The sequence below is a fragment of the Hippocampus comes genome, unplaced genomic scaffold (assembly GCF_001891065.2).
Source record: "Hippocampus comes isolate QL1 unplaced genomic scaffold, H_comes_QL1_v1.1 scaffold383, whole genome shotgun sequence".
NCBI classification, from domain to species: domain Eukaryota; kingdom Metazoa; phylum Chordata; class Actinopteri; order Syngnathiformes; family Syngnathidae; genus Hippocampus; species Hippocampus comes.
The window spans coordinates 325744-339354 of record NW_017805407.1 but is presented as its reverse complement, the minus strand read 5'-3'; the positions used below and the strand labels follow the sequence as shown (position 1 = coordinate 339354).

At 43.3% G+C, this 13611-nt stretch overlaps 1 protein-coding gene across 1 annotated transcript in view; it reads left to right on the top strand.

Moving 5' to 3' along the window:
- Window positions 1-13611, top strand: part of itga8 (integrin, alpha 8) — a 46805-nt gene that overhangs the window by 25451 nt on the left and 7743 nt on the right. Inside the window, exons 13-21 of the mRNA XM_019873603.1 lie at window positions 4-82; window positions 4988-5033; window positions 5135-5242; window positions 8466-8521; window positions 8849-9006; window positions 9091-9222; window positions 10238-10305; window positions 10993-11140; window positions 12434-12526. Of these exons, the coding sequence (XP_019729162.1) occupies window positions 4-82; window positions 4988-5033; window positions 5135-5242; window positions 8466-8521; window positions 8849-9006; window positions 9091-9222; window positions 10238-10305; window positions 10993-11140; window positions 12434-12526 (888 nt within the window). The remainder of the gene's footprint in view (window positions 1-3; window positions 83-4987; window positions 5034-5134; window positions 5243-8465; window positions 8522-8848; window positions 9007-9090; window positions 9223-10237; window positions 10306-10992; window positions 11141-12433; window positions 12527-13611) is intronic.

Genomic DNA, 13611 nt, shown 5'->3' with positions numbered 1-13611 from the left:
GCCCCCGCCCCCGCTGGCCCCCGGCCAGGTTACGGCTTCACCCTGCGAGGAGGCCAGGACCTGGACCGCAACCAGTACCCTGGTAAAGACACAAGAAGCCAGTCTGTCTCTGTTCGCTGCCTGTGTTTGTATCATCAAAATTCCTCCTTGAAGTTCCAAATGCTTCCCTTTGGCCTCGGTTTCCAGCTGCTCTTATTACATCCTCCCTCCTCTTCATTCCTGACCTCCACATTTCATCCGTCCTCCTTTTGCCATGTTCTCCTCCGTTGCCTCCCTCGGCTCGCTCTGCTAAAGTCATCATTTCCAAGGAGGGCCGCCAAGGAGCTGTGCCAATGAACTGAAGACATTCTTTAGTCTGAGTTCATGTAACAATTTACATCGATGTATCTGTCGACCGACCTACCTACCCATCTCTCTATCTGTCTATCCATCTCTGTTTAACATGCTGGCTCGCTCTCCATCCTTCACTCCCTCCATTGCTCTCGCTATTCAATTATTTCTACTTTCAACCGCCTAGCATTCTCCCTTACATCCATCGATGCATATATTCACCTATCAAGTTCTTTGGTTATCCGTCGTACTTCTTTATTCTGTCCATCCATCCGCCCATATCATCCCCCCTCCATCCATCCATACCTCCATCCACCCCACCTTCCTCACTCCAAGTCATGCATCCGTCCTTCCTGAGGCTCCGCCTTCCTCACTCCAGCTGTCTCTCCATCATTCCTTCGATCACTCCCTCACTCAACCTCCTTCCTCGCTCCATCCATCCATCCGTCCATCCCTCCCTCCCTCCACCCCTCTTTTGTCACTCCATCATCACTTGTTCAATACCTCCTTCCACTGTTTTGTACATCACGAGCTGGCCATTCAGTTATTATCCATTCTCTTTCATCGTCTATTCATCCCTCCCTCACACGCACTTTGCCTCCCTCACTTCACATAATGCATTTCCCCAATAAGGTTTAGCCATTAAAGCGGAACCTAATTGAATTACCGTTTTTCCCTTAAGTACAAACCTCTGCCATACACTTGAATTGAGAATTCGATTTCTTTAAGTATAAGGCAGTTTGTATGCACACTTCTTGACATCATCTCAATATAAGTCTTTAGAAATAAAGCATGGGCTGTAAAATCACTGTTTTACGAGCTCATTTTCTCCCTAATTTGGAGCTACGCTGCATTAAGGGTAAGGCCACAATTAACCTTACCTCTTCTTTTCTTTACTTGCACCGCCCTTTGCCCCTTTTTGCGCACATATGGCCATAGTGATGGAGATTTCTTCATTCTGCGATGGAGGTACACGCCTAAATGCACACAAGTCTCACTTTTGATTTGTTTCATTAGCGGTTTAGGGAGTGTGTTCCGGCTCCTGGTCAAACTAAGGCCTTGTGTAACTGCTAATTAGAAATCTTCCACTCAGAAAAACTCTGCAGTAAATGCAAATACGAGGGTTGCAGGTTGAAACTTTGATGCAGGAGGAAGTTGGTTTGAGTCGCTGGGTGGCAAAATAGTGGTGCGACACCAATGTGTGTGCCCTTTAAGCGCACAAATGCGTCGCTTAAAGTTGTGCCGCCTGTCATTAAGGAGTCGTAGACACATGCTAAGTCATTTGCGGGCCAGTAAAGTCACACTGTTCAAAGGACACAAAGATGTTTGATCAGCCTTAGAAGGAAACTAACTGGGAAGCCTGTGAGTCGCCATTAACGTTCAGTGTAACTTTGAGCTGGTTTTATCGTCAAATGAGGGTGGTGGTGGTGGTGTTGTATACATTTGTTGTTTTGTTTTGGTTTTTTTAACACGAAACTCAGGGTAATGGGAAACGTGAGCATAAAGCTAATAAATAAATACGACAAATGAGCTGGTTTTATCGTCAAATGAGGGTGGTGGTGGGGTTGTATACATTTGTTGTTTTGTTTTGTTTTTTTTTAACGTGAAACTCAGGGTAATAGGAAACGTGAGCATAAAGCTAATAAATAAATACATACGTCAAACAAAACGTACTTCACTGTGACTACCAGTGTTGGGAAAGTTCATCTTCTACGCAAGCTAGTTCAAAGTTCAGTTCACAATTTTTAAAATGAACTTATTCAAACTGATGATTCAACTTTTTTAAGTCCAGTTAGTTCACCGTTCCAACAAAGAAACAACTTCAAGGTTCTTTTTTCTTCTTCGCGATCTTGCTGTGAGCTATTTTCTTGAAAATCCCGACATTTCCTCCTCGTTGACACATAGTCAGTCCGCATTAATAGCCAGCTGCAACTTTCACCCTATAGTCTCGAAAACATGAGGAAAACTTGTTGCTTGAATCCCCTTTTTTTTAACATGAGTAACGCGACTGTCGCCTTTAATGTGCAAGCACAAATCCAATCTGAGGTAGGAAATGAGCTGTCCCTGCAGGTGTGTCCTTCTATGCAAACTCCCCTCCGTAGTCTTCAAGCATAGCGAGAAACACATAATTGAGAGAATTGAAAGATCAGATACCTGTAAAACTACGCAAGTTCTGCGTATACTCACAAGGAAAACATCAATATGTTTCGATGCAAAGGCACACCTGCGGTGTGTTTCACTGAAGAGACTGAGATGATATTTCATTAAATGTGCTGGAGGCCACACAGGAATGCAGGGTGGGGGTCGGCCACTGAATCACGCTCACATTCCCTGCGGACACCTTTTCGCTTCATCTCAGGGGTGAAAGGTGAGAAATGGACAACATTTACCTGCCAGTCACACAGGCGTGCTGCTTTAGTATTCAGTATTCATCAACGTGTGTGGTGCTTAACGTTTGTCATCAAGTCCGAATTTATTGCAAACTTCCCCCTGACTTGCAAAAATAGTGCAGATTGGGGAAAATACTCCAGGAATAATATTTGTCAGCTATTCATTCCCGTATAAAGTTGCAGATCATATAGGAAAGTCATCTCCCAATGCACTTGCGCAAATAAGTCACGGAATAGGCTAAAATCCCACACAGGCACCCAAGAATGAAGAAATCTCCTCAGAAAGCATCTTCTTTTCCATCCAGCGGCATTGACTTTTGACCTCGCCTCATCGCCGGCTGTTGGCCCCCCCGCAGTCTCGCCGGCAGTCAGCGTGTCCCGCCAATGACAGCTTGACAGTCTGTCTAAACTGTGCGCGAAGGTCGTGTTTTCTTAGCAGTAGGTGGACACCGTCAATTCGAGAGGCTGGCTGACCAAGAGAGAGCCCCGTTAAAAACAGCGCGCACCGGCACAAAAGCTAAGCCAATGTAAACCATTATTTTAAGAGTAGACTTCCACTTAACCCTCAAATCAGAGAGTGATTTGAAGGAAAGATACCTGCCAATTGCACGGATGGAGTTTCCCACTTCCAGAGCCCAAATACAGCCAGAGGGACCCAAAAACTTGGGAGCAAGGTGGTTTCCTTCCATCTCTCACCATCTGGTGAAAGCACACCTTGCTCCTGATGGCTTTCGCAGATTGCAGTCTATTAAAAGCCAAGTACATGTGCCCCCCCCCCCACACCTTTCATTCTGCTCCCTTCTCACCCGCCCCTTCGTCGTACACCTCCAAGTTCCTCACAAAAGCCACATCTCAAGGTCCTTTCTTGTCACAACCGCACATAGCGGCAACCGGCACTCTGGGGGGGACAAAGGACTGGGCCTAAATGTTTAATGTCGCGGTTTCAAGCAAAGGCAGAAACAGATGTGACTCTTTCCAATTCAGTTAGTTTCCTTCTTAAATACATAGGAAGGGACTCACTCCACAAAGGACAGCGACTTGGGTACAATTAAACTATACGGGAAAATTTTCTTAACGTCCTTTGGGCTTGGTTAAAATGTAGCATTGCTATAAACATAAACGTGTTGAGTTTTCACTCTGGGTTTATTTTCATGCAGTGTTTCTTTTCAAAGTGAGATCGCCAGCTAGTTATGTGTGCCTTTCACATTTGATACCAGAGAATCAATTCTGGTACTCAAGTGCACAAAGTACCGATTTATGGTACTTTTGTGTATGTTGATGGTAATAAATGTTTAACACGAAGTATTTCCAATGTACTTTTTCAATATGTGGGGATCTATTCATGTACCAGTACAGGTCTAGCACAAAGAGGATCTAGATGTCTACATGAGTGGAGTTTGCTTTCTTTTGGTATTTTCACAGATGAGCGCAGTTCGAAATGGGCGCTTGCGCCATTGTGAGCGTGAACACAGCCGACGAGCTTCTCGGCCAATGGAAGCGGCTCCTCTCATTCCCTTTAAATTAAAAAAAGGAAGTGCAAGCAAATCTGCACGGGTGGATGATATAAATCTGGCCAGGGCTATCACAAATCACGACTGCAAAGTGAGCACTTGGAGAGCACCTTCTAACCCGATCGTTCAGCCATTTGTTGAAACACAAGTGATTAATGCACTATGGACCTAGACTGTAATTAGTTACCTCAGACCATGTGCATCATTGGGTTTTCTTTCTCAGGCTCAAGTTATCTCAGTTTGGCTCTGTCTCGTTTTGGTGGCTTGAATCAATTCAGTGCCTGTTTTTGCAGTTGACAGATTGTTTTAATCAGTTTGTGTACGTGGGTATTTTTCATCAACATGTGTCCCCATAACCACAAGCATTAAATACCAGCGTTCTTCGAAACAGCGAGAGCCAATCAAAATCAACCCAAAATCCATGAAAACAACAAATAAATGCTGACACCGAGGTCGTGTTGCTCTCTTCTGCAAGTTGTTTTGTCAACACGGTACAATGTAGCCAAAATATAAATACACACATGAACATTTTTGGCGGGTGTCTGAATTTAGTCTGGGGTGGGTCATGGGTCAAAAAGCGAGAGTGGAGTGACAACCGCAACTCACACTGTGTCCTTGTGCGTGTCCATTAAACACGAGGAGTGTGTGTTGATGAAGATTGTAGGAGGGCTTAAAATCAATCCCATCTGTGGGCCCCCTTTGTAACCCTCTTATTTCCCGTCTCCTCTCTCTCACTCTCTCTCTCCCTCCATGCAGACTTGATCGTGGGGTCATTCGGTGCCGGAGAAGTGTCTGTGTACAGGTAATAAATAGTTTTAGACCTTGCCCTTGATTCTTCAAAAGTCAAGGAATACCTCTCAAAAAACCGCCTCCATGATGTGGCATGTGAATGTTTTTCCATAGGGCTCAAGCTGTTGTGTCTGTGGATGCGGCAATGATCCTGACCCCCAGGATCCTGAATCCTGATGACAGACAGTGTCATCTGCTGCTCACCGATGCCATGGTGACCTGGTAGGATCTCCGTGCACGTTCACACCGATATGGACCATTTACAGTTTCTGATATATGAGAGGAAGTGCAATGTAAGAGTACCCTGAAAACCCCGCACTGGGGAGATCTTACAAAATAGGCCTAAGGTCAGATTTAACGCTTTCATGCACCCTGTAACCTGATAAAATGATAAAACTTCCACTGTATAACCGCTTACCCTGAAAGGGTTAAACTTGTGATCAGCTGTGTGGCAGATGTGCAATTATTTCACAGTGCCGCCTTAACCTTAACTAAACTCATTTTATATAATGCCATCAGTCATTGCATGGAAAATGATGTTGGGCTACACAAGCAAAATATTACCTCATTTTGGTCGTCAGCCATGTTTTTTTTTTGTTTGTTAGTTTGTTTTCATTTGACTGGAAATCTTTGAGGTCGGCTGTCGTGAGCTTCAAGTGTCATAATTCAGACTTCCCAGTGGTCATTTAGTGCCGCAATCGTCCTATGCTAAGCGACTGGAATCCTGGACAGTACTCCCACGCTGATGACAACATGACTGGAGATGTTTATGTACATAAATAGACAGTGTTGTGCAGGAGTCAGCATCCGATCAGACATTATAGTGGTTTTATAATAAGATAACAGTAATGACATACATTTTGAAGTGACGGAGTGATCGTAATGAAAAAGCAACATATGCAATCCAAAATGTTCAGTCTGGGTCTGTGCCTAATATCTTCACATTCCTCCAATCCGTTTTCCTGGAAAAGTACATTGAACCCCCTGTGCTTGAAGAAAGGAAAATTTTTAAATATTTTTTTATCATTATTATTTTTCCATATGTGCTGGTAATTTCAAACTAAAAGGATAAAAGTCTTATCCAAAAATGGGACTGATGAGATCTGCTGCTGCTGTAACGAATCCCTGAAATCTTGATGCTTATGGAGAACCATACCACACAGTGAAACACACACGAAATATTTCACCTGTTTTTTTCACATCTGCCATCAGCCAGTATCCAGTGCAATACCAAACTATATTTCATAATACCTTTAGGGATTTGAATCATTTGAAACCGTATAATCCTATTTTCAATATTTTATTTTTCCCATGGGTCAGTTTGAACAGTTGAAATGAGGCCCCAGTCGAAAATTCTCCCGCTGCTTCACCGACGTCTCGCATTGGTCTGAACATATTAGGGCTGGAAGTGGGGTTGTTTAGACAAGAGAAGTGTGCTGGGCTCGCTGCCATCACGGTGCCGCGGCGTGTGAGTGTTGGCGGCGGCCGAGACGGGAACAGAGATTTGAGCCTGATTGACAAAAAGCACTAAACTATCGAGCTGTGTCATAATAATACTCGGCTAATTCAAATAAACAGGCTCAACGTTGGTTCGGAGGTATGCAACCAGATATGCCATGGTGCGCGCGTACACACACACACACACACACACACACACACACACACACACACACACACACAAGATCAAACAGCAGCACACAGAATTAAGTGACGCCATAGGGGAGTCGCCCACAAGTCAAATGGTGAACGTTTGTAGTGATAGCAGGCCCAGTTTTTGTCCGACGTTGATGTCACAATTGAGTGACATACAACTTTTCCACTCGAAGAGTTTTTCAGCAAGTAGAACACATGATTTCCCTCAGCCAATCAGCAATGAGAAATTCAGTGCGACATTTAAGGATTCTTCAGATTGCAAATGTATTCTCACCATACGAAATAGAGATGATCCAAAACCTTTGCTAACTGTAAAAGTCATATGAAGAAGTGGTTTAGCATTTATTCAAGTGCTAAAATACAGCAACATCTGTCTTGAGAATGTCATGACTTGAATTGTCATGGAACTCCACCGAGCCTTAAAGGAAGAAATAAGGTCGGTTCACTAATCACAAGCCTCAAAACACAAGCCTTTTCTTCTATGTTGCATTATATGATTATATTACTGTCTATGATTCGTGCACATCACAAAAAATGTCTTTATAAGTAAAAAAAAGAGTTCAGACAACTAATACATCCAACATTAACTATTTATATTTATTCAAAACACATTGTACAATGAATGCCGCTGATTCTGTCAGTGATATGCCCCACCCACTTCCTCCAAGTAGTTTGTGGTCTCGCCATCGAAAATGCATCTTCACATTATTTTTCCAGTAAGCAAACAATGCATTCCACTTATTATTTTTTAATCAATTTTGTGTTGTTGTTTATACATTTGGCTTTTTATGCCTCTCAGCACACATCCCGTGGTGACCATGAGTGGCTATTACTCACTGTTCCTCTAAAGGCAAAACAGATTGAGGCGAGTCAATGAATATTGGTCACACTAGCTAAAAAAAAAAAAGAAAATGGCTTGTCTGATGATTGACTGGAGAAGATAGGCCACGAATGATGGATTGAGGATGAACCTGTGGTGTAAAATGTCTTAAAAGTTCTCATTCAATAAATGTAATGGAGGGGGGTGGGGGGGGGGTTACAGTCAGCATGTCTAATAAGAACAGTGTGTTTGGTGGTAAAGCACACATGTATTTTTGGGAAGAATTCCATACACTCTGTAGTCACGACTAAGACAGCGCTAAGGCTGTTTGCTGCATAACCATATATATTATATGCCACACACACATTGTGTATTACTAGCATCACAGTGGAGCACACCCACCCTGATACATATAATATAAAACACATGCAACACTCACAAAACCACCTGGAGAAGTCCAAGTAAATGTGGGGGGGTGCTTTCTTTTTTTTTTTTTTTTTTCTAAGATTTGTGTTTTACGAGAGACACTAAAGCATCTGCATCATACACATTTATTAGATTCGGGAAACCCAACTCAATTTTACTGAGTTTGGTGCCACACCAGACGAGCTCAATTATGTACATTGAAGTCATTAGCGTTGTTGAAGTGGAACCAAACAAACTGTGCCTCATGTTGCGTAGTTTTAATTCAGGAGTGTCCCCATGCTTCCTTAGATTATGGGAAATTAGCCGCCCCTAATGTGGGGCTCAGTTTAGTGTTTACTAGATTTAAAGAGGCGATAGCACAAATGCACAACCACGTAGACGTATATTGATGAAGACATAAATAGAGGAAATGCACAATGTTACTCTCCCATGTTACGCTCCCTGAGGAATTCACTGCCCCAAGAAATAAAATACCTGGATGAAGTCCATAAACGTGTCCACATTGAACGCCATACGCAACATTAACTCTGATAACTTGTCTTGCAGCCTGAAGGTGGACGTATGTGCGGAAGTGAGCGGAGTGGGCATCCCCAGCTCTGTGGGTAAGCACATTTTGAGGCATTCAGACCCTTCAAATTCGTATGACACAAATTTGCCTTGCGAGTACTGTACGTGCACTCATGTGTTATATTCCATCACTGTAGGGCGGACATTTGATATTTTATCACAAATAGATCAAAGTGATTTTGCTCTGTCCCCACAAAGTCTGTTATGTTTCCGCTCATTGAACAATTTAAAGCTTTGGAATTACGGTAGCTTGAGAACAAATCTATGAACTCTCTTGGACACTCCTCTCACTCCTTTTCCTCACAATGTGGGAGCTGTGCCGGATCATTTCTTTCCACCCATCTCTATTCCATCCTCTTCAGACCTGAAAGCAGAGCTGCATTTGGATTGGTTGAAAGGTGTCCGAGGGGGTGTGAAGCGAGTTCTCTTCTTGGATAACCAGCAGCCTCAGGTCACTGGACTCCTAACGCTGGGCCACGACCATCCACAGGCTTGCCTAAGTTACACCATTTACTTGAGAGTGAGCGGACCATGCCACACACGCGTACGCCACCTGATCTGCTTACGGTCAGTTCTTAATGTATGCTGGTTTCTTTCTTCACAGGAGGAAGATGAGTTCCGCGATAAATTGAGTCCCATCTCATTGGCACTGAACTACAGCTTGGCTCCTCCCTCTCACGGCCAGATGCTCCCACCGGTCCTCAACTACTACAGTAGCACCTTCCTACAAGAGCATGTAAGCATGAACACCACAACACCTGAACATAAATGGGCCTGTTTGTCAAAAGAAAATGTAATATTCATCCAATACCTCGGATCCTAGGTCGCTGGTTAAAATCCGGCTCGAAGGACCAAGTAGGAGGACCTTAAAACACAAAGAGAGACTAGGAGTTGTCTTTTCTCACGAGTGCGCTGAGAGTGTAACAGCCTGTGTACGGTTACAGTCTCGGGACAGCTCTGACAACAGTGGGCTCATCTCCTCTCTTTTTATTGTCTTAGGGAGTTTCCTAACACAGAAGCTTCTAAAGGGGTGGGGGAACACACACATAATGTATTCTTAAGTAATTGGAGGAACCATGCTGCCGATTGACAGTTTGTGATTGCAGCTGTGGTTGCGTCACGGGGACGCCGTCCTGAATTCTTTATCCTCACTTCTTCTTCCTCAAGACTGCGATCATGAACAAGCTGGTCTCTTCAGCATGATAAACTACTTTCTTTCACACGCTGTGTACTTTTCTCATCACTATGTACGTAAATAAAGTCCTTGCAGGGTCACACTAATAAGTTGATTATATATCTAAAAGCAGAGAGCGATGAGCTATGTACAATTACTCTTATTTCCATATTTGGGTTGCTGGTTAGTTTGGGCCTAGCAGAGAAAACCTTCGTAAACATTCAAACTGCATGCAGGAAGGGAGACGTGCAAACCGCTAGTCCACCGCGCTGCCCAGACTCAATGTTATTGTACTGTATTTTTTTTAAACCAATCAACAGAGGTAACAAACTCGGAGATGGTTCACAAGACTTCTTAGCCTCCAAATAAAGTTGTAATTTGGACGCCAGACCAGAAATCTTGAATGTAGCTTGAAGCTTCTTTAATTCTCCTCCAACAAATTTAATTAGTATTTAGCATTATGATTTTTGGCAATCAGTCCAGGGTGTACCCCAAAAGTCAAATGAAATAGCTCCAGCTTACCTGTAGATCGGGTGACTTAATTATTTTCTCATAACGATCCTCTGCTTCTTCTCAGGCCTACATTCTCCTGGACTGCGGTGATGACAATATTTGCATCCCAGACCTTCAGCTGACTGCCAGCATGTAAGACATCAACTAAAAAACGCGGAACTCATCAGAAAGCACACACAGCCATGCCCAAAAGAAAAAAAATCAGTTAGTCCCCAAACAATAAAAGAAAGGTTTTCATCAGAGCTGGGCATTGTAGTTCAGTCGACCATGTGAAGCATCAATGTGTCTAAGAAGCAGCCTTCTCTCTGGAGTGCTTCCAGATGCACGCCATCTCCATGGCAACATTATACAAACATCCTGTCACCCATTACTGACTGACACATACATGCACACAAGCGGAGGTCAAGGACATTTAATTCCATCAATGCAGCACTCTAGGTTCAAAAATAATACAATTTGGGTCAAAAAGGGATTTGACCCACCCAAACGACTTTCCAAATTTTTTTTTTTTTTTTAACAAAAACAACTCAAATTTGTGGACTTATTCTTTTAACCAATCAGAAGCTTGGTTAGCAACTGTCTGACTGCATTCTGACATTTGGGTTCATACATACAATAGATGTACAGAACCGTCTTAAAGTGTATTTAAGATGAAATGCAAGAACTGAGTAAGGCTACAATTTTCAATAACTTTAGAGAACAGAGACCTTTCACAAAAATTCCATTCATTTGGCTTTCCGACTATTTATATGGGCATGGCCTTATCGAGTTATTAGGTTCATACCTGACTTAAAGATGAACCCTCCCCCTACCTCACAGGGACCGCTCTGAACTGGTGATCGGAGATGACAATTTGGTGATGTTGACCATCACCGCGGCGAACCCAGGCGAGGGAGCCTACGAAACGGAGCTCCATGTACTGATCCCACCCGAGGCTGACTACATTGGTGTGGAGAGAAGAGTCGAGGTGAAATAAATCACACAAAGTTACACACATACACAGACACACATTCTAAATCAAAGATCTTGCTGCTACCGTGGCGCACGAGTTCTGAAAGTGGAAGCTTCACAATGAAGCAATTGTCCCGTCATGCTTCGAACATATGTGTACATGCAGTTACAGTGTGACATCATTTCCCGTTGTGTCGTGACCTTGTTTGTTTGGGCCGATGAAGGCGGCACTATCAGCTGTTTGCGCTTTGCTGGCAACGGCCCACAAAGCTTCCTTTTTTGATGCCCAAGCTGCATTAGAGCCCCCCCTGGAAATCAACAGGCTCAATTGCCATGTGTGTACTTGTGTTTACCTCTGAATGTGTGTGTGCGCGTGCGCGTGTATGTGTCCACACTAACGAGAGTGTAATGGAGCTGCATAATAGATGGGGTTGTTACTGTCAGAGCATTCATCACTTCTCCTTTCCACCTCTTCGTCCCTCCTACCCCATTTTTTGATGCTGTTTCTCTCCCTTGTTTGTTCGCCTAAGGTGTATCAATGGGCCCAAAATGACATTTCCCAAAGATGACATTTATACACTCACATTCGGAAAAGAAAAATTGTCACATGCAGCGAAAAATCTCACGTACACAAAAAAACACACACACCTCAAGTGAGTGACTGAGTGAGTCTGTGATTTTTTTTTTTTTCTTTAATGGATAAGTGTTTTTGGTTGCACATGTGTGTATGTGAGAGAGAGAGAGAGGGTTTTTTTTTGGTTCATGTGAGAGTTTTGGTTTGATGTGAAAGTTTTGGGGCATGAGGGAAAGAGGGTTTCATGGTGAATGTGATTTTCTTTTGGTCAGAGTGACTTTTTGGGTGAATGTGAAGTGATGTAAGTTTTTTTATGTGCCCATTAAAGGATTTTAGGTTCATTTTAGAAATTTGTGGTGTGAGTAAATGTTTTTGTTAAGTGTATGTGAGAGGCTTTTGGTGAATAAGAGTTTATTTTTATATGTTGGGTGGTTTTCAGTGGATATGAGTTTTTTGGCATGAGTGAATCTTTTTTAGGGAGGTGAATGAGGACTTTGGGAGTGGGGTGGTAATGTGAGAATATTTTGGTCTATTTAATGGTTTTTTGAGCCTGTGATAGGTTTTTGTGCATGTGAGAATTTTTGGGGTGCATGCGAGAGGGAAATACTCTTTGTGGCCTTTGCAACACTTCGTACCCTTTTGAACACTCGACTAAATCACTCAACTCCTTTTTATGTACCATAGTTTTTTTTTTCTTCTTTTTCCACATGTGTCCCCCACCCCACCTTTCTCCAGTCTCTGGCTCAGCTGAACTGCGAATACAAGATGGTGAATGACTCCAGGCTGGTCGTGTGTGACCTGGGCAACCCCATGGTGGCCCAAACCGAGGTGAACAGATGCACACTCCAAATCCATCAAGCACTTTCCCTCCAACATCTTTTGTCACCGACCGTCTAAAAATCCGGCGCTGCATCTCCTCAGCTTTAACGCATACTGATTGATTGTTTACGATAGTTACCGATCATCTCATTGACTCGCGTTAATTCTACACCATTTCGCTCGCCTTGACTCCCGCTCATACACCGACTGAGGGTGATGCATACCTGAGGGTTTCAGTGTATGCAATAAGGATATACTTACCTCCTGGATGACTGACACATGCAGGAAGCCGAAACTTTGTAAAGTAACAGGTCGTCATTTCCTGCAATGAATATATGGAGCTCATGTCACATGTGTGCATGTCAGGGCAAAGGTTCTTAGTGAAGGTGTCAAGGCGATGTGACGCCCGGCATTGTTATAAATCAATTACGTGGTCACGTTACACCACATTGGGAAGAAAGAGAGTATAATGAGGTATGCAAAAGGTGCACGTATATGTGAGTGGGGGGGGGGGGGTCCCAGCTTCCCAGATGAGAGTTATTAACTCTCCCCTTTCCCCCCACTGGATGCTCAGGAATCCACAGGCTAGTGTCAAACATACTTGCATGCACCCCCACGCATATGCTTGGTATATCTGGCCTATAAAGAGTTGTCATCACTGGAGTTCAATCATTCCTTCTGGGTTATATCACAGATGTAGCACGTCCCCGAGAAAGGCAACTGAAGTCTGAATTACTATGATGGAATGCAAATGTAATAACCAAAAAGTATTCATTAAAAGTAATTAGAAACACACGTTGACCGCATCATTGAGCACACCTGCACAATGTAATGTTATCCGTAACGAGAACTACATCCAAAGTTCGGCCTTTACTAGAATGTGGTATATAATTTATTATCAAAGTGCAAACTTGCAGCTCCTGTATTTTTTTTTTTCTCGTTTGATTGGGCAAGTGTAAAATGAATGGCCTACTTTCAGGGTCAGCGGTTACTACAGTGACTTATCGTGTTATCAGGTTACAGGGTGCATGAAAGGGTTAAAACTGTTTTCATATGTAGGGCGCACCGCGTTATAAGGCGCACAGAACAGAAGC